General features: G+C 40.6%; 1 protein-coding gene across 1 annotated transcript; it reads right to left on the bottom strand.

The window, feature by feature from the left end:
* Window positions 1-602: 602 nt before the first annotated feature.
* On the bottom strand, window positions 603-24,731 carry LOC145640452 (uncharacterized). The gene is made up of 3 exons (XM_081691730.1): window positions 24,636-24,731; window positions 3,403-3,492; window positions 603-1,340 (listed from the first exon to the last, which is right to left on the bottom strand). The coding sequence occupies exons 1-3, from the start codon at window positions 24,729-24,731 to the stop codon at window positions 603-605; spliced, it is 924 nt and encodes a 307-aa protein (XP_081547856.1).
* Window positions 24,732-25,542: the final 811 nt, after the last annotated feature.

Here is a 25,542-nt window from a genome sequence, read left to right as displayed (position 1 = left end):
ACTAGATGAAGCTTGTGCAATGCACGATTTGTTTGAATTTTCTAAAATATATATATATATATTATTATTTATGTGCTAAAATTTGTTACATATTTAGATAAAATTCATAAAATCAAAAGATAATATTTTATATTTAATTAATTTAAACTTAAAAATATGATTCGTCAATTTTGATTACGTGACATTTGATTTAATTAATTCTAAAAGAAATTAATAATCTCTTATTTCATTGGCTACCACTAAAATTTATTATCCTACATGGCGCACTAAGATAATTAAATCCTACGTGGCTCTTTAAAACTCGGGAAAAAAAACTTCCCTTATATATATATATATATATATATATATATATATATATATATATATATATATATATATATATATATATATATATATATATATATATATATATATATATATATATATATATATATATATATATATAGATATATATATATATAGATATATATATATTAGATTAGGTTAATAATTAATTGAAAGTGGATTCAAAAATTAAAAAAAAAAAAAAGGTTAATAATTGAAAGTGAAAAGAGGATTTTTTTTTTTTTTTTTTTTTTTTACAAAACCTGCAGCATTTAGTATTAAGTCAAAATAGCCACTTTATCAGATATGACAAAGGGTAACGAAACAGATGGGCAGTCCTCCATCCACAACTGCTCCTCACTCAAAGTAAGGGAAAGTTTAGCAAGGGAATGAGCTACCTTATTACAAAGTCTAGAATGAAAAACAAAACAACAAAAATCACAAACGTTAGCAATACTTAGAATGTCATCCACAACAAGTTGAGTGTCTGTCTTCTCACGCTTGTTTGAATGCAGCAACTTGATGAGGTGAAGGCAATCCGAGGAGACCACCAAACTTCTGAGCTCAGCGTCAAATGCGTATTTAAGACCAAAAAACATAGCTTGAGCTTCCACGTAGCAAGCATCAGACGAACCGTAGCAAGGCTTACCTCCAGCCATTAGTACATCCCCGAGGTGATCACGCACAACCATCCCCAAACCTACTTTCCCCTCCTTCGATAAGGCCGCATCTGTGTTGAGCTTAAATCTGCAAGGGGGAGGGGCTGTCCATCCAGGAATGCTGTCATTGCTCGTAGGAGGGGGGTCGCAAGATTCCCGAAGTGTGGCAGCTTCAAATTCTCCTAAAAGACTAAGGGTCTTAGCACATACCTTAGAGACGTCAACCTTCTTCTTCTCAAAAATCCACAAATTACGCAGCTCCCATATTTTCCAGCAAAACGTCAGAAAAATCTCCCAGCTATTCCCCAGAATGAGCAATTTTTCCAAATCACCACACCACTCACTAACTGAAGCATACTTTCAGTGGCCCATGTCAAGTCTCAAGGGTGAGAGCTTCCAAATTAGCTGACTTTCCGGGCATAAGGCAGCCATATGCATTAAAGATTCCCCCTCCTCACCACAACGGGGGCAAATGGGATCACATTGCATTCCACGTCTACATAGCTCTTCACGAACAGGTAGGCCTCTTTTCTTCGCACGCCAACTCACGGACTTCACCTTTGGAGGTACCTTTGCTCCCTAAATTTTCTTCCATATAAGGCCATCATTAGTGAGAGAGGGTCCTGCGTAGCATTTGCTTCTCTGGAGTTCAAAATGATAAAAAGACCGAACCGTAAAGTCTCCATTCTTTGTTCCATGCCACTGTAGAAGATCATCCATTAAAGTGAAAAGAGGATGGAAACAACTTATTAAAAGTTTACCGCAACTCCAATGGCCGCAACTCACCGACTCATGAGAGTACCCATTAGGCCATTACAATAATTTTCTTAGTTTCCAACTTTAAAAATCTCACATATTGGCAATATTAGCTAAATAACTCCTAGAAAATTTGAAATTCTATACATGTTAGCCTTTGATATACGAAAATCAAGGGTTTTAATTGGTGGAAAACAAAGTAATTAATTCCTCCCTGGGAAGTAATTCAGGAATTGAGAAAATCCTTCTCATAACTATTGTGATTGATAGAGGAAGGCAAGAAGTTTATTTGGAAAAATGAAGAAGAATTTGGAGTAAAACAAGAAATTAATGACTAAAGAAGGAAGGTTTTAGATTTTTTAAGCAAACTGAAAACATTTTACGAGGTAATTTGCTTGATTTGTGGGCGTAATTAAATGGGGAAGAAGAATGGCTAATGGAAAGTTACTGACTTAATTCACGTTTGATTGAGCAGCGGCAACTTTTTTTTACTTAGGGTTGGGCTCTGTGTATAAATGGGCCCTCAACAATTCGGGGCCCTGTGCTAAGGGTCTGTTTGCACAGGCCCTTAGCCGGCCTTGGGCTTGTCAATCTTTTGTTAGATATTGAACAATAGGTCTATGCTAGACCCTGGTCCATCTAAAATAGCTGACCACTAGCCCAAATACCACAATCCATCATCACAAACACATTACAAATAAAGCGGCTCAACCTCTTCTTTCTTTCTTTCCACTCCAACAACACTCTGACATAATAAATTCTGAACTTATAGCCATCAACACAAACACTACGAAAAATTCTCGTTTCTCTCTCCTCTGAAAATTCAAGCATAGCCATGGATGAAAGCAAGAAAACAATGCAGAAAGGTAAATAAAATTTCTGAACTTATACTTTCTTTAAATTTCTTTGAATTTGCAATTACTCGTTCCTAGTTGTTATAATTTGTTAAAATTTCATTCGTAGTTTTTGTAAATTGGGTATAATATTTGAACAATTTTCACATTTTTTTAGGGACCCAAATTCTTCTGATAGTGATGAAGATCAATTGTAAGTAAATTAAAACCCTATATAATTGTTGAATTTTGAAATTAAATGATGAATTGAAACCCTGAGTTATTTGACAGGACAATTTCTCAAATCAGAAACAAAAGGAAGAAGAAATTGGATATAACAAGTCCAATTGTTGATCCAAAGATTTTAAGAGATAGACAAGCAACATTCATAAAATGGAGAAACCGGGTAAATCATAGGCTCAAATATTTCATGTTTTTAGTTCATATAATTCGTAGTTGCTATTAAAATGATTTGTGGTTTTAGTACATATAATCTGTGATTATCGTTCAAATATTTTGTGGTTTTAGTTCATATATTTCGTGATTACTGTTCAAAAATTGATATTGTTATTTTTTAAACTAAGAAACATTTATTTTATAAGTTCAAATGTTTTGTGTTTTTAGTTCATATAATTCGTGATTACTGTTCAAATAGATTGTGGTTCTAGTTCATATAATTTGTGATCAATGTTCAAATATTTTGTGGTTTTAGTTCATATAATTTGTTATTACTGTTCAAATGTTTTATGGTTTTATTTCATATAATTTGTGATTCCTGTTCAAATTTTGATATTGTTATTTTTTAATCCAAGAAGCATTTGTTTTATTACAGCAACCAATCTGAACTTCAACCCAAATCCACCACCCAACACCAATCCAAGAAGCTGAGAATCAAGCTCAAAAGGAGGTTGAGAATCAAGCTAAAAAGGGAAGTCAAAAGGAGACTGAAAATCAAGCTAAAAAGGAAGCTCAAAAGAAGGCTAAGAAAGAGTACGTCTCAAAAGAAGAAAGTTCAGAAGAAGCAAGAAAATGTTAAGAAGAATAGAGAGGAAGTTCAGAAGAGTGAAATTAAGGAAAAAATAAGAAAAAGAAGAGATATTATTGATGATTTCTTTTATCTAGACAATGATGTGGATCTAAATTATGATCGAAAAAGAAGTAAAAAAATCAGATTAAATAGGGAAGAGTGATCTTATAAAGAAAGAAAAAAAAAGTTAAGATGGCGGGATTTGAAGGATAAGGTGAAGTTATGTTTAATTAAGAGAAGAGTGTGTTTAATGTCTGGTCCACATAGGATAGGTGGACCAGGGTCTACGTAAGAATTTGTAAATATTGAAAGGCATTTAGACTGCAATTGTTAAGTTAACCATGTATATAACTAGATGAAGCCCGTGCGACGCACGATTTGTTAGTATTTTTTCTTAAAAAAAATATTTTTCATATTTATGTGATTAAAATTGTTATTATGTTAGTTTTAAAATATTAGATAAAATTCCTAATATCAAAAGATAATATTTTGTATTTAATTAATTTAAACTTTAAAATCTCATTCGCCAATTTTGCTTACGTGGCATTTGAATTATTTAATTGTAAAAGAAATTAATAATCTCTTTTTTAATAGGCTACCACTTAAATTTATAATCTTACATGGCGCGCTAAGAAAATTAAATCCTACGTGGCTCTCTAAAAACTCGGGGAAAAACTCCCCTTTAAATATATATATTAGATGGTTGATTAGCTATTTTTTGGAAAATAATATTGTAGTACAGAGTATTATTTTTTTAAAATCTCTATAATCACGCTAGTGCCAGATTAATTGAATAGTTCATAGGCCATTGATTGTTTGTTGATATTTAATTAGTTGAATCCCATTTCTGAAGAAATACTTCATGACATAAGCTTAATTGACATAATCTGTTTCATAACGTAATGACATATAATGCATACTATCATAACAACCTTCTGATGATAATAAACATAATAAAGTCTTCATCCAGATCAATTATGAATAGTTAGATTGAATTTGTTTTGATAATCTAATGAAAATTGTTTGATGATAATAACATAAATATAATCACAAAAGTCCTAAGCATAGCATTCAATATGATTACAAAATTCGTTATGGTCATAAACAAATAAACAATAAATTTGTTTGTTATAGGTAATATCCCTATTAGCATATTGGTGAATACTAAATACCTTATATAAAAACAAGATTTGAATTTTTTTTTTTTCGATCAAACAATAGTGTTTTGAATAAAATATTGGGAAATTCTCAATGGTACTCTTAAACTTTTTATATTTTTCAATGGTAAACATCAAAAAATCAAATTATCTTTAGTAATCAATTATTTGTGTTATTAATTCAATGGTGACATTAATTAGATTAATATACAATTATAAGCCTAACCATGGTTAACTAAAAATGAAATTACTATTATATCCTTGAAATCAGATTTTCCTTTATTTTCTTAACATTTAAATTATTTTTTTGAAATTTTTTTTTAAAAAAACCCACCACCACACTCTCCCCCAGCCACGACCACAATCAACCAACCACCAGCCACCACCCACGCCCAGACCCTCCGGCACCAGGCAGCCTCGATCCCCCTTTCTCCGGCACGAGCCACAACCAAAGCCACCGCACCACCTAACAATAAACCACCAATTAACACCATCGACCACCTTCGTGACCTTGCATCTCCGACCACCATCAACCTCAATTAATCACAGCACCTTCACACCCACAACCCAACTGCTGCACTCGCCCCGCACAACCACCGAACCGCACACACCACTTCTTCCAACACCGCAAGCCGCAATAACCTCACCAAATAGCAGCAACATCACCACAATTTGAACAATTAAATTGTTGAATTTCAACCTAAACATCAAATTTCTGTAGAAATTTGAAAAATTATAAGGTATATTAAAGTTGCAACATGCAATTTGAATCAATGGGCAATGGATTTCGATTGCAATTTGAAGAACATTAAAGAATCAATTTCAAGGGCTAAAGATGATGGCGCTACTATTCTCTTAGGTCCTCAATTCGATTGCTCAAAATCACTGGTTATGGCAGCGAAGAACATTTCTTCGAACCGAGGATCCATTAGCCTGGTTCGATCTTCGTCAAAACCTAGGGACGTTGTTAAGCTTTTCAAGGAAGGTTCTAGATCTGATACGCCAGTGCCAATGAAGGTTGGGCCTAGATTGGTGAGGCAACGGAGTTGGGTTGGGTGGTCACAGCCGGCGCCGGCAGGGACTCGGAGATGGGTGGGCAAAGGGCTGGGTAGGGAAGAAGTGAGTGGTGAGTTTTTTCAGTAGGGGTATTTTAGGCATTTCCCTCCCTTTTAATACATTATCATGGTTATATTTCCTTAAAATGTGTAACTAATGTTACCAATTCAATGAATTATTTTTACAAATTATAGATTACCAAATATTATTTGATATTTTAGAGTTTACCATTGAGAATAATAAAAAAAAGTGACGAGTACCATTGAGAATTTCCCTTAAATATTATATTTTACGGTTTTTTCCAAGATTTTCCTCACGAACCCAAATTATCGAAAAAGTGAAAATTTAAGATATTTGAATACATATAATCGCCGATTTCACATCCCATGTTTGAGATTGTCCAACCAAATAATATTATTTTAGGATTAAGAAACAACCCAAATTCGCACGAACCCGGTCTTGATTTTTTATAACAAAAAAAAAATCGCTGATGGGAGATCGAGGCAAGTGTTCATTCTCCGTCGATACGTGAGTGAATTTAAAGGACAAAGATCATGAATTGATAGTTAATTTCATCCATGGATGAAGAATGTTGAAGAACAACGAAGAATATTTTTTTGATTTTAAAAATTAATTATAATAATAAATATGAAAATAAAATATAGATTTTCGATAAATCAGATAATGATTTTTGAAAAAGAGAAAAAGAATTAAAAATAGAAAAAAAAAAAAAAAAAAAAAAAAAAAAAAAAAAAAGTAGTTTGAGTAAGTATTTAAAAAGGGAAAAACCAGACAATCTTATTAAGAATGACCATTGTAGAATTTTTATTTGTTATACTTCCTTCGTTCTTTTTTACTTGACCTGCTTTGACTTTTACACTACTCAATACTCCTTCTTTGATCGTCTTTTGTGAATAATGTGTAAGGAAAAACATATTCATGTGGAATATTTTTGAATTCGTCTCAATAAGTACTATTGTTGAGGGTAAAAATACCCCGTATACGTGGACCAATCCCACAGTGACACGTGGCCTAATTATGGGGTGACACGTGTCACCACGTGAAGATGCCACGCAATTCAGAGTTCTTAAGGTCTCAGGTCAATCTCATAGTGACACGTGGCCCAGTCATAGGGTGACACGTGTCACCACGGGAAGATGCCATGTGTCTAGGCAATATGACCCTTCTAATAAACAGCGCGCCAAAAAGCCCTAACAACGTCAGGGCCCAAATCCTGAGAGATGACGCTGAAAGCCGCAAAACGGCGCCCCCAGAGGGGCACGTGGCGATCGCTGATTGCGCAGCCAATCACGTCACACAAATCTAAGGTATAAACCCTAGAGAGGGGCACGAATCCCACCCCTATAAATACCCCAATCATTTATGATGGGAGGGGGATTCAGACAATTAAAAACACAGAGCATTAAATAGCTCCAACTTCTCTCTACTTTCTTTCTCTAGCCCTTTTTCTGTTCTGATCACTGACTTGATCGTCAGAGGCGAATATTCGGTTGATCGGAATATTCGTTGTTTTGCAGGTAGGACCGACTCATTGCCAGCAGAGCGTGACCAGTATCCCAGGAAATCCAAAAAATACCCGAAACATTTGGCGCCGTCTGTGGGGATACTCGTACGTTATGGCGATAGACGTTCAGACACCTAATCCAGGCGAGGATGGACATGTAGAGGATATAATCCCTACGATCCGTACTAGTGATTCTCTAATAGCCACATTTGAAGAAGCTGACGATCCTCCTGTTACTGCAGCCTCTCTTAAGGCCGCGCTTAACAAACTCAGAAAAGAAATTGAAAACGAAGCCTCTACCTCTAGGCAGCCGCCCAGGAGAGAGGAACAGAGGGCTCCAAGAAAGACACACAGCAAAACAGTCCATGCAACGACGCCGGAAACACTCCATTTCGAAGGTCGACTGGAAGGTCCCCGAGAGTACTGCGGACTAATTTCTCTGACTTGTTGGCGAAAACGCAATCGGCTGGGGGGAGGGGTAGGCAGCCTCGTAGAGAAGAGCCTGAACTGTCTAGACGATGGAAGGACGCAAGAGAGTACCTTAGGCATAAGCAGCGGGAACGCGTTGCCCACTCAGACACGGCTTCAACCCCAACTATGCCGGATGATTTTTCACATCATTCTCTCTCCCAACATACCAACACGGCCACCTCCAGTGGAAGTCAGGCAATTCGCACCCCAAGTCCTATTCCAGTCTTCCATGCTCCAACTCCTGTTCAAGCCCAATCACTGCAATATCAACCTCAGGGGTTCAATGGCTTGATGCAGCCAAACCCCCAGGCATACGTACAATATGGGCCATATGGGCTGGTGTACGGACAAGCTCCCTATCTGACTGGACCGTCCGTGCAACCGCAACCCATTGATTGGCAGATGCGCCTACTTACTCTAGGAGATAAGCTGCCCCCGTTTTCGCAAGATATCCTAAATGCCCCTCAGCCACCAAAAGTGAAGAGTGTACTTGTGGGAGCCTATGATGGCACGGGCAACCCAGAGGAGCACATCACCTCGTACAGGAACCTGATGTACTTGCAAAGTGTAGACGATGCTACGTGGTGCAAATGTTTCCTGGCCACTCTGAAAGGTGTGGCACAGAACTGGTTCAACAGTTTGCCGGCCAGTTGTATCAATTGTTTTACCACTCTTAGTTTGCTGTTCGTGGGAAATTTTTCATACAACATACCACCTCGAAAGACTAGCCTTAACTTGGCGACAATCGTCCAAGAAAAAAATGAGGGCTTACGCTCGTACGTCCAGCGATTTAACCAAGAAAAATCCCAAATTCATAATCTACCGGACGAAATGGCTTACTCTGAATTTCTCCGGGGATTAAGGCACAATGGTTTTAAATTTGACTTGGTAAGGAAAAAGATTCGGACATACGCAGGTGTTCTGCGGGAAGCCGAAGCTTATATTGAGGCGGCGGACTTTTGTTCGCTCACAAAAGCAGAAGCGTCGGCCAAGGGGACTGAGAAGAAATCTTCTCAGCAAGACTCGGCCGGCCAAAAGAAAGAAGGGAAAAAGAGAAAGGAAGGCTGGGTGGCTGATGGCCAGCCGCAGAAAACCAAGAAGGTCAAGGCGTACGAGCCCCAGTTTGAATTCAACAAGGACTGTTATTCTATCTTGATGGAAATCAAGAATAAGTTTGAGTTTGAGAAGCCACAGCCGCTGAAGAGGCCCGGCTCAGTATAGGAACAAGAACAAGTATTGTCATTACCACAAGGACGTGGGACATGACACAAATGATTGTATCAACTTGAAGAGACTGCTGGACAAATTGGACGAGAAGGGCATGCTGAATTCATATGTGATGAAGTCCAAATTCACCTACACGCGGACAAACAACACGTCCGAGCAAAGACAGAAGAATGATAAAAACAAAGATAAAGAGGATGATGGCAACAACACTGATTCGGGCTTTGTGGCCGTGATATCAGGAGGATTTGCCTCAGGCGGTCCCACTATGAGAGGGATCAAGCAGGATGCTCGGAAACTGGGAAAGGTGATGCAGATGGATTCAGTGAAGGCTGAACCCTTCCCCGAAGTAATCATCAGTGAGGCCGATCGGGGGGGGGGGGGTCAAAGCCTTGCACAATGATCCAATGGTATTCATTATGAAGATAGCCAATTTGAAGGTCGGACGAATATTGATTGACACGGGTAGCGCGGCTGATATCATCAGCCTGGCCGCCTTGAAAAATCTAAGCTTCCTAGAGGATGCTCTCTAAGATATCACTCACCCGTTGATCGGATTTGGGGGGAATGTCATCCACTCGGTGGGCCGGATAGATTTACCCGTCCGATTTGGGCAAAAAGGGGAAGGAAGAGATATGGTCATCCGCTTCTTGGTTGTGAAAGATCTTACTGGATATAATGTCATACTCGGTCGTCCTACCCTGAATGCAGCAAAAGCAGTCATTGTGCCTCACCTAATGCTGCTAAAGTTTGAGAGGACGGACGGGAAAATAGGTACAATCCAAGGAAGTCAGAAGATGGCAAAGGAATGTAATCAGTTGGCGGTTAAGCCTACAGCGCGCGGACCAAAATTGTCCGAGCCAAAAGAAGAAGGAACCTAACTCCCAACACACCAGGTCGGCCAGAAGCGTAAGGCGGCCAAGATAGAGCAAGCATAGCAGCTAATGACTGTGGGTCAGCCAGAATAGTTACGACCCCAAACGACCGGCAGTCACCAGGATATAGTGCTCGACCCCGATCAACCAAATCGGACAGTCAGTGTGGGCACTATAGCTTTGGGTGTGCTTGGGGATGAGTTAATTCAATTATTGAGGGAGTTCAAGGATGTATTTGCATTTGAGGTCGGCGAGATGACAGGTATAAGTCCAGATTTGGCTGTGCAAAAAGTAGCGGTAAACCCGGCCGTTAAACCTGTCCGCCAGAAGAAAAGAAATCATGGAGAGGAAAGGAATCAGGCGGCCGCAGCAGAAGTTAAGAAGCTTCTGAACGCCGGTTTCATTCGGCAATGCTTTTACCCAGAATGGGTGGCCAATGTGGTCCTTTTCAAGAAGCCGAATGGAACTTGGATAATGTGCGTGGATTACACAGATCTAAACAAGGCATGCCCTAAGGATAGCTTTCCCCTGCCCAAAATCGACCGGCTGGTTGATACGACGGCCGGGCATGCCCTTATGAGCTTTATGGACGCATACTCCGAATTCCATCAAATTCCGTTATGGGAAGAAGACCAGGAGAAAACGGCGTTCGTGACTGAGCAGGAGTTGTACTGTTACAGAGTCATGCCATTCGGCCTTAAGAATGCCCCAACTACCTTTCAGCGACTTGTAAACACAGTCTTCAGAGATCAGCTCGGCCAGAATATGGAGGCGTATATTGATGACATGATTGTCAAGTCAAAAGAGCCGACCGACCATTTGAAGGATCTAAGAGAAACTTGTACCAAACTCAGGCGGCATAAGATGATGTTAAATCCAAAGAAATGTGTCTTTGGTGTTGAGTCCGGTAAATTTCTCGGATTTTTAATTGATCAACGTGGAATCGAGGCCAACCCTGAAAAAATCCAAGTTGTCTTGGACATGAAGTCACCAAGGACAATTAAAGAAGTCCAAAGATTGACCGGATGTTTGGCCGCACTTGGTAGATTTCTGTCAAGATCAGGGGATAAGTGCCGCTATTTCTTTCAAACTATAAAAAAGAAAGCCATGTTTGAGTGGACGGAGGAGGCCGAGGAAGCATTCGTACAGCTAAAAGACCATTTACATACATTGCCTCGACTTGTCAGTCCACTTAAGAGCGAGAAGTTGTTCATCTATCTTGCTATCTCAGAGCACTCCTTAAGTGTCGTCCTACTTGCTGAGCGGGACGGCCGCCAGACCCCTGTCTACTTTGTTAGCCACGTTCTACATAACGCTGAGCTAAGGTATCCCCCCATTGAAAAATTTGGCTTGGCATTGTACATGGCATCAAAAAAGCTGCGGCCATATTTCTTGGCATATTCAATTGTGGTCTACAAAGACCAACCTTTGAAGAAACCATTTACAACGCTAGAGGCAAGCGGCCGTATGCTCAAATGGGCCTTGGAAATGAGAGGTTTTGATATTACATTTGAGCCAAGAAAAGCAATTAAGGGGCAAGCCTTTGCTGATTTTTTAGTTGAAATGACTCGGCCGGATCTTCAGACGGCCGGAGATCAAATCTGGAAAGTGTTCGTGGATGGCAGTGCGACAGCCACTGGTTGCGGTACAGGTGTTATATGCCAATCACCTGAAGGAGATAAGTTTGAGTACGCCATGAGATTCCAGTTTCAAGCCTCTAATAACGAGGCCGAGTATGAAGCCCTCTTGGCCGGCCTCAGAATTGTGTAAGGCGACAGGAGCGACAAAAATTGACGTATGCTCGGACTCTCTACTTGTAGTCGACCAGGTGAATGGAGACTTTGAAGCAAGGGAGCCGTCCATGGTAAAATACCTGAAGATTGTAAAAGAGGAGGCTGAGGACCTAGACCATTTTACCCTGCAGCAGGTCCCTCGTTCGTCCAATCATCAGGCGGACGCCCTCTCTAAGTTAGCATCCTCAGCATCATGTGATACTCCCAGATCAGTGTTTTGGGAAGTAAACGAGAAGAGGAGCATTGATGTTGAGCCAGTACACACAATTGATAGAAGCTCCACTTGGATGGACAGGATCATATCTTACCTTAAGGACGGATTACTCCCGGCCGATCCTAAAGAGAGCTGGTTGATGAAAAAGAGAGCTGCTTGGTTTGAAGTTAAGCAAGGAGAGTTGTTCAAAAAGGCATTTGTAAAGACATACATGAAATGCATTACTCCTGAGAGAGGGTATGATGTCTTGGATGATATTCACCAGGGGCAGTGTGGTTCTCACATTAGAGGACGAGCTTTGGCTGAAAAGGCTGCCCGCCTGGGTTACTACTGGCTGAGCTTGAAGTCGGACGCAATGGAAATGGTGAAGAAATGTGACAAATGCCAGAGGTTCGCAACATTAATTCACCGACCCGCCAACAGCCTTTCGGCCATCAGTAGTCCGCTCCCCTTTGCCAAATGGGGGATGGACATCTTAGGACCATACACACCAACGTCCGGCTAGAGGCGGTATGTGTTTGTAGCAGTAGACTACTTCACAAAATGGGTAGAGGCCGAGGCCGTCCGAGGCATCAAGTGGACAGATGTTACAGCTTTCATATGGAAGAGTATCATTACACGCTTTGGAGTTCCTCAGTCTATGGTGTTTGACAACGGACCTCAGTTCAAAACGCATCAACTCAAAAAATGGTTGGAAGACCAAGGCATAGCTCATTGCTTTGCTTCAATCAGCCGCCCACAAGCAAATGGTCAGGTAGAGGCATACAACAAATTGATCTCCAATGGAATTAAGCGCAAGCTAGAAAAAGCAGGCGGCTTGTGGGCTGACGAATTGGTTAATGTGCTGTGGTCCATACGTACCACGGCCAAAAGTTCCACAGGAGAAACTCCCTTCTTCTTAGTCTATGGTGCTGAGGCGGTCCTTCCAATTGAAATGTATGATCCCACTCTTAGGGTGATGCTATATGATGAAGCGGCCAATTAGGAAGCCATGAAGACCGCTCTAGACTTCCTTCCTGAAGCTAGGGGCAATGCGGCGCTTAGACACAAAATCTATCGTCTTCGAATGACCAAGGCATACAATTGCCGAGTGTCAAAGCGGCCGATAAAATTGGGAGATCTGGTCCTAAGGAAGATGGAGGCGGTGGGGCGAGCAAATGAGGATGGCAAGCTGACCCCAAATTGGGAAGGGCCTTATCGAGTCAGGGAAGAGGTCAAAGATGGGACTTACCGTCTTGAAGCCATGAACGGCCGACCCATCTCGCGCACATGGAACACTGACAATCTGAAGAAATATTATGTTTAATTACTTAGCCAAAAAGCTGTGTATACAGCTAGGTCTGTTGACCGAGCAATGTAAGCCGTACAGCCACGACAATGTAATTTTGACAAATTAATGAAAAAGTCAAACATTGTTATAATTATTTTTCCATTTAATTTATGCTTATTTGTACAGTCATAATTTATACAGATAGGCCGCGTGAAAGTTGCAAGTAGGTTGCTTGCAACATAGCAACACGGTCGCAGAACAAAAATAAATTAAATAAAATAAGAATGGGCAGCTTGATCCCAAATTTCACATGAATGTGTCCGCCCTAAAGTAATGCGGAGGATAAGGGTAAGGTACCCTGTGAAACCCACATAGTGGGGCAAGAGCATACCAAGGCATTCCAGCCTAGCCGAACATGAAAATTTTATGTTGAGATCACACTTGGAATTTCCTGAGTGCGTCCGAGCGATAGTTTCAACGGACAAACTCAAACAAAGCCAATTGAACGACCAATATATGTGTTGATTCGGCGTACCACCTAGTCCAGAGGCAATCATTATTATGATTTGATTAACTTGGTAAAAGTCATACCACCTAAGGTATAAATTCTACCAAGCCAATCAAACCACCCAAAGTATGGACTAGGCGAACGCCGAATAAAGGGGCATACCCCCTGTAGACACCCATTTGTGTCTCCCCAAAACCAAACCCAGTGATGAGTGCCTTTCACGTCGAATCATAATCGAATGAAACGAAAGTGTGGAAAGGTCTAGTGTTGCGGAAAGTTTTATTTTCTCTTCTCTCTGTTTTTGAAAACTTTATTTTTAAGAAAACAGTCAATCCAGTTTGGTTGGTCCATAATATGGGTCCAATAGTGGTATAGTTGGATGAGTCTTGCAAAGACCTTTCCAACGCTATATTATAAGCCCAATTCCAATGAATATTGAGGAATTTATGGCCAATTTACTAAACTGTGCCCGGTTTGAGTTTTAAGTACGGCCCTATGATCTAGGGGAGGGCATAATATAATTTATCATTCCTAATGTAATTAGGAATGGTTTTTGTCTTCTAGAACATTCTAGAAGGTTTTATCATTCTTAATTCAATTAGGACTCTTCAGAGTTTTAATCAGATTAAATACCATCATCCCCGAACCCTTATTTGGTTCATGACCTTATGGAGTTGACGATCTCTTGGATCGTTAAGGGGTGTAACCTTCACCTCGTGAACGGTTTACAAGTTCCTAAAAACTTGTTGGCGACTCTTTTGCTCTATCTTCTTCCCTTTTGGACGCCACCGTACTTTAGTGTATGATCACAGTGGGGTTCAAGCTAGTGGGATTATAAAGGCTTGAAATTATTCCCTACAGTTTTTGGCAACTCCACTGGGGAGGATTTCTATTTTAATTCCTGAATTTGTTTCGGCAATGATTTAGAATGAGTGGATGAGACTCGAAAAGTTCTAAGTATTTCATGTGCGTAATTTTGATTAACATTGTGTCATATGCATAAAAAGGTTCTCATTGGAAAAACCATCCGTAATGAGTAAAAAACATAAGGATTTTACACGTAGGAAATTTGAGAAATGTCTTTCACAACTAGGACTGAAATAACACCGCGCGAAGTAGGATGATTTTATTGAGCACAGAAAGCTGCTAAGGCATGTGGGAAGTAACGTCAGGGGCCAGAGCTTGGCGCCAAACTTTTAGCCGTAGCGCCAGACGCCAGTATTGGCGCCAGGCGCTACAGTAAAAGTTGGCGCCAAACTCTGTTTGCTGGCGCCAATTTCCCCCAATACCGAGCCAGAAATATGCGTTCTAATTTCGACCGGTTTTTCGTATTGTTTGCTTGATCCTACTTCCTGATTGAATTTTTTCTCACTTTTCTGAAACCCATATGTGTTCTACATATGGACATAACCCTCTGGGAATTCATGCTCTATCTACCCGATTGAAAGCTCCCGGCAACAAAGGGTACATCTGAGAGGTTGAATTCACCAAACCATGGAAGCGAGTTTTTCTAAAAAAACTCGCGGTGTTCTATCCACACGCGTTAACCCTTCACGGTTAGGCTTCTACGCGGTGCATCTGGACAATTAACCATGGACCCTATTTGACTAAACCATATCCCGAACTTTAGAGAACTAGAGCCATGGTTAGGTTGCGAACTCATTGCATCATATTGTGCCTACTTGACTAATTGTGCATTATTTGTTGTGCATATATATCCTATGCTCCTCTTAAACGTTTGTTGATTTGTGTTGAGATTATAATTAATGACCTAAAGAACTTTGCCTAATTAATTAATTAATTAATTTGAGTCAATAAAGTCTTTTTTCTTTAATCGGAATTGACCTAGTACGACTTTAGGCATACCCCGTTTGGCTAATAATACCGAAAACAGTCCCGAACCGAAGCTCCAATATTGGTGCCAAAATTTGAGCTGTAGCGCCACTGTATGGTGTGTAGCGCCAAACATTTACTAAAAAGTCTGGCGCCAATCACCATATTGTGACGCCAGTCCTATCGCTTGGCCGACAGTTTGGATTATTTGTCGAGTCATCACCTAGGGTCTAATTAACCAGTTTGCTAATTAATTCGGTTAATTTTCGCTGTCAATAACACCTTGTCAAGTCATTAATAGAGTCTTGGTCACATAGTCTAGCCATATGGTCATGACACGAGTCTTGACATGTCACCTACACTCACTAGTCTTATCACACACTTTGAGTATACATCACCATGGCCATGTCTTAGGTTCATGCATGAGTCAGTCTTTTCCGTCATTTGAGTTGGGGGGTACATTCTATTCCTAGTTCTTCATATCCCTCCACCTCCATCTTTCTTCTTCATATTTTATTCCAATTTTTCTTCATTTCCTCCATCCATTGCATGTTGAATAAAGTTTGAGTCAATAATTAACAATAAGTATCCCCAAATTCCTTTCCCACAGTACTTGGTCGAGGAGAGAAGGGCGATTAATCAAGGACAACTTCTTTATTCAGGTCTCGCTTTTTGATAAACCGATTCGTCAAAAGAGAAAGGCTAAGAAGATAATGGCAACTCAAGAAGAAGTCAATGAGCTTAGGAACCAACTAGTTACTATGACTGAAACATTGAAGCTCCTCACCCTCAAGGTCGATGACCCCGTGAAGCAACAACAGATGGACCTCATGCAAGAGAGTCTAAGCAAGCTATCTAGTGACTATAAATTTCAGGACATGAGTTCACAAGGGGTCTCGCTGGACAAAGAACTTCTTCCGCATAAGTTCAACGCCACTGACACCCCTAAATTCAAGGCAACAGACAACCCTTACTTCCATCTAAGAGCTTTTGAAACTATAATGAGCATTAAGGGTATCGATAAGAAGGTTTTCCCCTCTCTATTCCCACTATCTCTTGAAACCGTTTGCCAACAATGGTTCTTCTCCCTTGACAAGGAGAAAACCTCTACCTGGGAATCGATAGCAAATGCTTTCGTTGATGGGTACAAGTGCAATATTCAAGTTGAAACCGATCATAGACAACTTGAGATGCTAAGACAAAAAGAGAATGAAGGCTTTACTTCTTTCTTTAATAAATGGAGAGAAACTTCCGCCAAGATGATTGAGGTCCCCACCGAAAAAGAATCCGTGAGGATGTTTATCAAGAATCTCCAAGAAAAGTATTCAAAGCACTTAAAATATCAACACAACTTGAATACCTTCAAGGCCGTCTATGACATAGGTATCGAGATTGAAGATGACCTCGCAAAGCAAAAAGCTACTAACAATAGCAACCACGGTGGCTGGAAAGGAAAGAAGAGCGACAATCCTTCTTCTTCCGAAAGCGTCCACTCTAGTAATAATGTTAGTACCTTTGACCATAATGATGTCTTAGCCGTGGAAAATCAAGGATATAAAAGGAAACCCAGGCGAGAGTTCACATCCATTGGAATGACCTACGATGCTGCTTTCGATCGTCTCTATGATCGAGGATTAATCAAACCTATTGGCCCTACCGAGGATCCAACACCAGAAAATCGATCTTCGAGATGGAATCCAAATTCCTATTGCAAGTACCATCGAGGAAACGGTCATACCACCGATGAATGCTACAGGTTTCAAAATCTCATTCAAGATCTCATAGAAGCAAATAAGATCCCATTGCCTCTAGCTAGCGAGAAGACTGGATGATGTCGGAGCAAACAACACAAGACAAGAGGCGAGCTTCAATGACAAGATTTCATGACCTCTTTTGTCTATTTCTTTTTCATTTTTTCCTTTCCCCAATAAGTCTAGCATAGACACCTTTTCTTTTCCTTTATATTAATTTGGTAGTCTTTTTTCCTTTTCTTTTAATAAAAATGAGCATTTATTTCCTTGCATATGATTATTTCATTGCATTGCATTAAAAAAATAAATAAATAAAATAAAATGTCGAATTAAACACAAGGTATACCAATGATTTGAGGCACCCCTTGTAGCCACATCATATCTCCTTTCGCCCTTCAATTATACAATCCTTTCTTCATAAACCACTTTGAGCCTCGTCTAACGATAGACCCTTCTTTTTTAACCTACATCTATCTAACCTTGGGATGGGATGGTGTGCAACTTTTGCAATTCTTAAAAAAAAAAAAAAGCTTGAGTGATTTCAAAAGATCAAAATAAAAATAAATAAATAAATAAAAGTGTACAAAAGGGTAAGTGTTCCAATGTCTTTGATGTGAATATATTTTCGATAAGAACACGTCTCAGATTGCGTCTCTTATCGAGTGCTCGGTACCGTTCCTGAGAAACATGAATGCCAAGTGAGTGATAGACCGCATGATCGGGATTGCCCACACTTATTAAAATAAAATAAATACTAAAGCAAAAGAAAGAGCTAAAAAAAGAGAGTAGAAACTCAAGCATAAAATTACAATGATTCAAAAGCGAGGTTGCACACCTTGGGGGCTTATCTAGGGTCTTGAGCCTTTATCCCCTTCTTCTTCAAACCTTTAGCCTAACCACGTTACAACCCTTGAAAAGACCTTTTTGAGGTATACACACTTGTGCGAGGTTTGGCTAGAGCTACGTTCGGCCTGATTCCTAACGGATACGTAGGCAATCTCACATCGAGGTGCGGCCGTAATAAAAATGCATTCATATTCACATTCACACACTTCCACCATGATCATATCAAGGGATTTACTATGCTCATCCCTTTTCACTTAGAGCTAGACTTGGGGGCTTGATCCCTACATCATTAGCTTACCTAGCCTAAGAGTCACCATTATTTGGCTCTTCTAACAATAATATATTTTTCCACACATTTAGCTCTTGCGGCCTAACTTTAGTGTCACTATCACACACATCACGCATACATGACCAAATATATTTCCCTTAGGAACCCTTTGTCATGAAATCTTAACGCTGAAGCATGCTTCATCAAAATCACTCATAATTGTCATTGCATCACGAAGTATGAAGTGCTTAGCCTCCGTGCCTAAGTTACCCAAATACTTTCATCATGGAGTCAACAGTTGAGATAGCCTAGGATGAATTAATCCTTGAACCTTGAGAGATAGTATCAAACAACATTTGACTAAGCTCATTCAACATGCATCTTCAAACTTTTGATTTTCTTTTTCACGTCTTTCTTTTTCGGGAGAAAGTCGGTACCCTCCACAATTGACGGAAAATTTTTGCTTTTTTGCTTTTTTCGAGTCGTACGATCACATTACAATGCACACACGAGTCATGTACACATTGAGTCATGTCGTATCATATCATTTTGATTTGAGTCTAACACATGTGTAAAATCTTTGAGTCGAGTCAACCTCGAGTCAGTCAATCAGCGAGTCAAGTTTATACCTTGAGTCGTGTCAAGTCGATGAGTCAAGCAACATTAAACCTTAGGTCAACCCTAAGATAATTTAAAGCCTTAGGTCAACCCTAAGATAATTAAAGAAATTGGAAAAGTTCTATAGTAAAAAATAAATACAGGTGCAGCAGAACAGGGAAGACCCTACTCCAGCGCCTGGCGCCAGAAATATTTCAGCAACGACAGAGCTCGAAGCCTCTAAGAAAGGTGATTTCGACTTCATACAGCAATTTCGGGTTCCTTAGTACGCCAGCTAGCCCCTATAAGCAATTTGACATGATTAAGTAGTCGGTTTGATTACAATTGCAATAAGTGATCGACCTGACAAAAGATCGTCTCACTTAGCTTAAGCGCTTAAAACACTGGCTCATTACAATCGGTTCAAAAGCAAGCACTTAAACGACAATATTTCCAAATATGGATTGTCGCGCATTCTTATTAAACGACAAAGTTTTCCGAAAATTGGATTGTCATCCTCAACTGACAATATTTCCAAAAATGGATTGTCGTGCATCTTCTTCAACGACAATTTTTCTAAGATTGAATTGTCATCTCTGGCAAAGTTTCCAAGCGTGGATTGTCGTGCTCCTTCTTTGTTTGGCAATTTTTTCCAAGTTTGGATTGTCATCGCTGGCAAGTTTTCCGAAATTGGATTGTCATACACCCAGTTCCCTATAGCAAAATTTCCCAAAGGATTGTTGTAGGTTTCTATTCATCATAAATATCGGCAAAAGTTCCTCAATGTCGATTGTCATTCATTTCAGTAAGTGGCAAATTTTCCCGAAGTGGATTGTCGGTCAACTTTTTTTTTGCAAATGTTCCAAGACGCGGATTGTCAATTGTGGCAATATTTTCCTAAAAGGATTGTCGCATAGTGTTGGCAAATTTCCAAGGTGGATTGCTTTCAAGAGTTATATTCCAAGATGTGGATTGTCGATCATAGCAATGTTCTTATGAAAGATTGTTACGAAGCATTGGCAACTTTTCCAAAAATTGGATTTTGGCAAATTTTCCGAGGCACGGATTGTCGCTTCATCGTGGCAACATTTCTAAGGATGGATTGTTACGAAGCATTGACAACTTTCCCTAAATCGGATTGTCATACATCATACAAGAGTTGTGTTGGCAACTATTCCCAAAGAAAAGAGGATTGTCATCACAGCAAAAGCACCGACATACTGGTTCACGAGCAACAAGCGCCGACGTACTGGCATAGCAGCATTAAACGAGCAGTGATCTTTTCGAAGACTATCACAGCAGGAAAAAGAAGCTCTTTGTTTAGAGACGAGTGAACATCGAAACAGCAAGGTGACGTTCCCTAGATTGTGGAGAGTTGTCACAAACGGATGAGGATTGTTTCGAGAGAAATAATCTTTGATGCTATTCCCTTGGATGTGGAATACTATCAATGCGGAGGAGGATCGTTTCAGGAGAAGCAATCTTCTAATTTGGAAACAGTTACAAGGCGTAACGGTTTTCAAGCGGGATGGCATTCTCTAGCTTGCAGGAGGTCATCAAAGAAAATCGGTTACTTTCAGAGACGTGTGCTCGACGGTGCAAGATATACGTTTCTTAACTCTTTTATCTGTTTAACTAATGCTAGTTTTGCAAGTATCGGCGTTACAAGAGTGATTTAGAATCGCAGAACGTTCTGAGTCATTCTCCGTCCCTATCGATACTTTGACTTTCGTTTTCGAAACTCGCGTTTCTCCAAACTCAGTCAAAGTGGGGGCTTCTGTAGATACCCATTTGTGTCTCCCCAAAACCAAACCCAGTGATGAGTTCCTTTCACGTCAAATCATAATCGAATAAAACGAAAGTGTGGAAAGGTCTAGTGTTGCGGAAAGTTTTATTTTCTCTTCTCTCTGTTTTTGAAAACTTTATTTTTAAGAAAACAGCCAATCCAGTTTGTTTGGTCCATAATATGGGTCCAATAGTGGTATAGTTGGATGGGGTTTGCAAAGACCTTTCCAACGATATATTATAAGCCCAATTCCGATGAATATTGAGGAATTTATGGCCAATTTACTAAACTGGGCCCGGTTTGAGTTTTAAGTACGGCCCTATGATCTAGGGGAGGGCCTAATATAATTTATCATTCCTAATGTAATAAGGAATGGTTTTTGTCTTCTAGAACATTCTAGAAGGTTTTATCATTCTTAATTCAATTAGGACTCTTCAGAGTTTTAATTAGATCAAATAGCATTTTCGATTGAAATTATATTATTTTATCTTCCAGTACGGTAAAATTATCAGATTTTCGAAAACGCGTTAAAATCCGGTTTGGCGTCCAACCCCAGGCCTTGGCGCCTGGAATCAGGATTAGCGCCAGACGCCAGCATTGGCGCCTGGCGCTAGCCATTGGTCCTGGCGCCAAGGTGTTTCTTTGGTCTTCAGACTCTGTTTTGATAAATTATCTTTTTTGGATGATTTTCTCTATAAATGTCGTATCAAAAACTCTGTTTTCATACACCAAGAATCATCAATTCTCTTTTTCATTCATCAACAATCACAATCATCAACTTTCATGAACAAGCATTAACCATTCATCTCTTTCATTCATCTCTCTTTTCTTAAATTCTCTTTCGAATACAAAATTCCGCATTCATTAGATCTAGAAACACCTAGCCATATTCGAAGTTGCCTTCGCCTTAGACGTGAAAGGTTTTAATTTCTGAGGGTTTGGTCCCAAATCTCTATTTCAATTATTTAATTTAGTTGTTTTGATTATTATTTTCCTTGAAGTTACTAACGTGTGTATTTTGTTATTAGAAAGAGGTACGAGGCATCCAAGTAGGTAATTTAATTGATTTATTGATATTATGATGTAGAAATTATGTCTATGTTGTTATTATGATATTCCTAGTATCATGTCTAGGGTGACTTTAATATTAAATATGATTTCTATGATGCCTTTTATTCTCTTCCTAATATTTATGATTGTTAGTATCATGTTAGGGCTAGAGGTTTAATTTTTATTGTTTAGTGACATGCTAGGGTTTGTTATTAATCTTGTTAGTATCATGCCTAGGATCTTGCTATGCTTTAACATGATTATAATTGTTATAATTTATAATTATTTAATTTATGATGATATTATTATTATTATAATTATGATTAATAATTATTGATTATTTATTATGTTGCTTGATATTGCTGTTTATTATTTATTGCTTGATCACCTTTTATGCATGTTAAAGGGAATTTGTACTTGCAACCACGCTTAATAAGATAATTAATAATCTTGTTAGGGTTAATTGTGATTATAAGTTCAAGTGATCGCCAATAATAGATTTATTTGTGCATTAAATTCAACCAACATAGATTAAACAGTTTTAGGGTTAATCCTATTGATTGTATGTTAATTGGAAAGCGCACATGAATACGAGCAGAATAAAGTAGAGGCCTATTATTAGGGCAGGTTTAATCTCTTTTAGGTTGGATTTGTACCTTCATCCCTGAACCCTTATTTGGTTCATGACCTTATGGAGTTGACGATCTCTTGGATCGTTAAGGGGTGTAACCTTCACCTCGTGAACGGTTTACAAGTTCCTTAAAAACTTGTTGGCGACTCTTTTGCTCTATCTTCTTCCCTTTTGGACGCCACCGTACTTTAGTGTATGATCACAGTGGGGTTCAAGCTAGTGGGATTCTAAAGGCTTGAAATTATTCCCTACACCCCCCATTGTACGAGTATATAAAAAGTGAAAAGTACGCGTATAAAAATGCAAAAAACTCATTAAGTATAAAATGGGCAAAGTATGAAGCAAAATCGGAAGCCAAATTAATAAAAGGGTCGCTCAAAAGGCGGTAAAATATCTTACATAAAAACCGCTCAAAAAGGCGGTTGAAAAAGTCAAGAAAATTATACATAAACAGAGCTTAAAAACAGAGAAAGCTGAAAGTCAGGGGGCGGCCGGGGCAGAAGCTGAATCAAGGACTGGGATGGGATCCTGAAAAGCTGTAGGAAAGGCGTCCTCAGCTGGCACCTCTTTGCTCTCCGCTTCACCATCATTGCCGTCCGCCACTTGATTTTCCTCATCCTCTGAGGTTGTTGGTCTGGCGTCCAGCTAAGGAGAAGGCTGGCCAGCCTTCTTAGCCTCTTCCCTGAGGCAGACGAAGTTGAGGCGCTTAGTGAAGCGCTCTTGAAAATAGGCGGCCTCCCCATCCTCCACCATGAGCTCAAACGCTTTGAAGAAGAAACTCTTCAGCCTATCCTCAACGTTCTACTCAATACGGACGACCTCGTCTGCGCTAGGGGCCCGAGGCATCTTCAGCTGGAGAGTCAAGTCCTCAACAGACTTCTTCAAGGTCTCCACCTCGGCCCTCAGAGTGTCCGACTCGTCCAAGGCCTCCTTCAAGTGTTTTTGGGCCAAGGCCACATCACTCTGAAGCTTTTCGGAGGCCTCGAACCCTGCCCTCTAGCGTTCGCCGTCCAGCAAGGCTTGGTCCCTCTCTTGTCTCATGGCCTCCCTGGCCACGGACTCTTGCTTTAGGGCCTCGCCCAGCTTCACCAAATCCTCCGCCTGCCGCGCAGCCTTGTCGGACACCGCATTGATTTGGGTCTCAAAATAGCAGCGTTGGACGGCCGCCTCCCTAGTAAGAGCATCCTGGGTCTTTTGAATCTGGGCCCAGGTATGCTTCAGCTGCTCATTCTCCTTGTCCTTCCATTCTAGAAAGGCATTCAGCCGTAGGAAGAGCTACGTACAGGGTAAATGTGTTAGCAAAATGAGCGAAAAATTGGCTAAGTCCATTTGAGGGAGAAATTTACCTCAGCGTTGCAATTGATCATGGGGCCGAGGAAGCCCTCATGAATTCCCCGCAGCTTGTCTCGCTGCTCAGCAGGGACGGCCCGAGCCATGGCCTCCCGCATCGCCTTCCTATCCACTCCAGTAAGGGACTGGCCGGGCAGCTTCATTTGTAGCTCCTCTACAATGTCTGTAGGCAGACACAAAGAGTTTAACGTAAAAAAAAAAAAAAAAAAAAAAAAAAAAGAAAATAATAATAAGATCCAAAGTTATTGGAACTGACCGTCAGAGAAGCTTAGAGGAGTAGGGAGATTGAAAGTGAATGGTGGGGGCGGCGCCGGCTCATTACTCTCCTCCCTTGTCCGGCCAGGCTGATCGCCGGCCGACTGATTGGCATCAAGCCAATCAGATTCATTGACTCTTTGGACGGGCGGAGTCACTTCTGGCCCGGTCGGTTTTGCCTAGGTCGACTTACCCCTATCGTCCGATTTCTCGAACCTAACATGATCCGGTGTGGCGGCCGGATCTATGGACTTGGAGGCCCCTCTATCGCTCAGCCGGGGTTGTTCTCCTTTGGACTGTTTTGAGACAGTCTGCGACGTCGTCTTGGCCGCAGAAGTGGAAGTGGTCTTGGATGCGACCGTCTTCTGTTGCTTGGACGCCTTGCCGTCCTGATCCGTCTTGGACGCAGGAGACGGCTACTTTCGTTTGGATCTGGGGGTTGGAGTGGCCAGCTGTAGAGACAAAAGTTAGAAAAAGAAAGCAAGATGATATAATAGGCCGAGCCTAGTTAGGAAGAAGATCTCTTCCGAAATGCATACACGGACGTAAGAAAGAGAGCTAGTTCGGTTTACTTACTCCTTTAGATTGCTCGTACAGCCTCTGGCGAGCCTTGTACCGAGCCAAGTCAATCTCTGACATGTTGACCTCCCCTTTCTGCTCTTTGTCCAGCATCTTGTACGCCTCAGCTGAAAGAGGAAGAAAAAGAGTTAGAAAGTTTTTCAAGTTCAAATAATATGTGTAAGTGTAAGAATATTTGTCCGTGCATCCACCTTGGGGCAGGTTCCTGTATAGGCCATAGGCGGACATGAAGGTGGGATCCCGCAGACAGCTGGATAAAGGAACCCAGTTGCTTGGAACGCGCTCGATTTTGCAGTTCCTTTTCACCCGCTTGACTTTGAAATATTCAAGCTGGTGCTCCTGGCTGGGGTGGACGGGTGGCTTATCGGGCTTAAGATCCCCACGTCCAAGTTGAATTGGCTCAGCATTGAACCGATTCATCCGCAAGTTAAATTCGACGTCCTTAGTTTTGATGCGGTAGAATCGGTGCTTCCAGTCACGCCACTTGGAGACGCGGTCCATCACCACCATGTAATCCCTAGTGGTGCTCAAGATGAGCCAGCCGTCCGTATCCGCGTCCAGCCTAGTCAGTGAGTGCATCTCAAAGAAAACTGCAAAGTCTGGCTCGAAGCCCTTGCAGATGCACGTCACCAGGTACCCAAAGATGTTCAACCAGCTGTTTGGCATCAGCTGGAAGAGAGCAATATCATACTCGTCCAAGATTGTGCGGACGAAAGGATGGAGGAGGAAGCGCAGTCCAACGTATAAGGCCGCCCTGTAGACGCTGAAGGATCTTTGGCGCGGCCTCTCTTCTTCCCAGGCGGCCAAAGCGCGGGACTTTCTTGGGGGATGGATCTCGAATCCCTCCCTGAGGTGGAGGAATGCCTTGTAATCCTCAAATTTGTAGTTCAGGTAGCCCAAGGCT

Source organism: Chenopodium album, chromosome 7 (genome assembly GCF_948465745.1).
Source record: "Chenopodium album chromosome 7, dcCheAlbu1.1, whole genome shotgun sequence".
Classification (NCBI taxonomy): Eukaryota; Viridiplantae; Streptophyta; class Magnoliopsida; order Caryophyllales; family Amaranthaceae; genus Chenopodium; species Chenopodium album.
The sequence above is the reverse complement of the archived record's forward strand: the minus strand, read 5'-3'. Positions and strand labels throughout refer to the sequence as shown.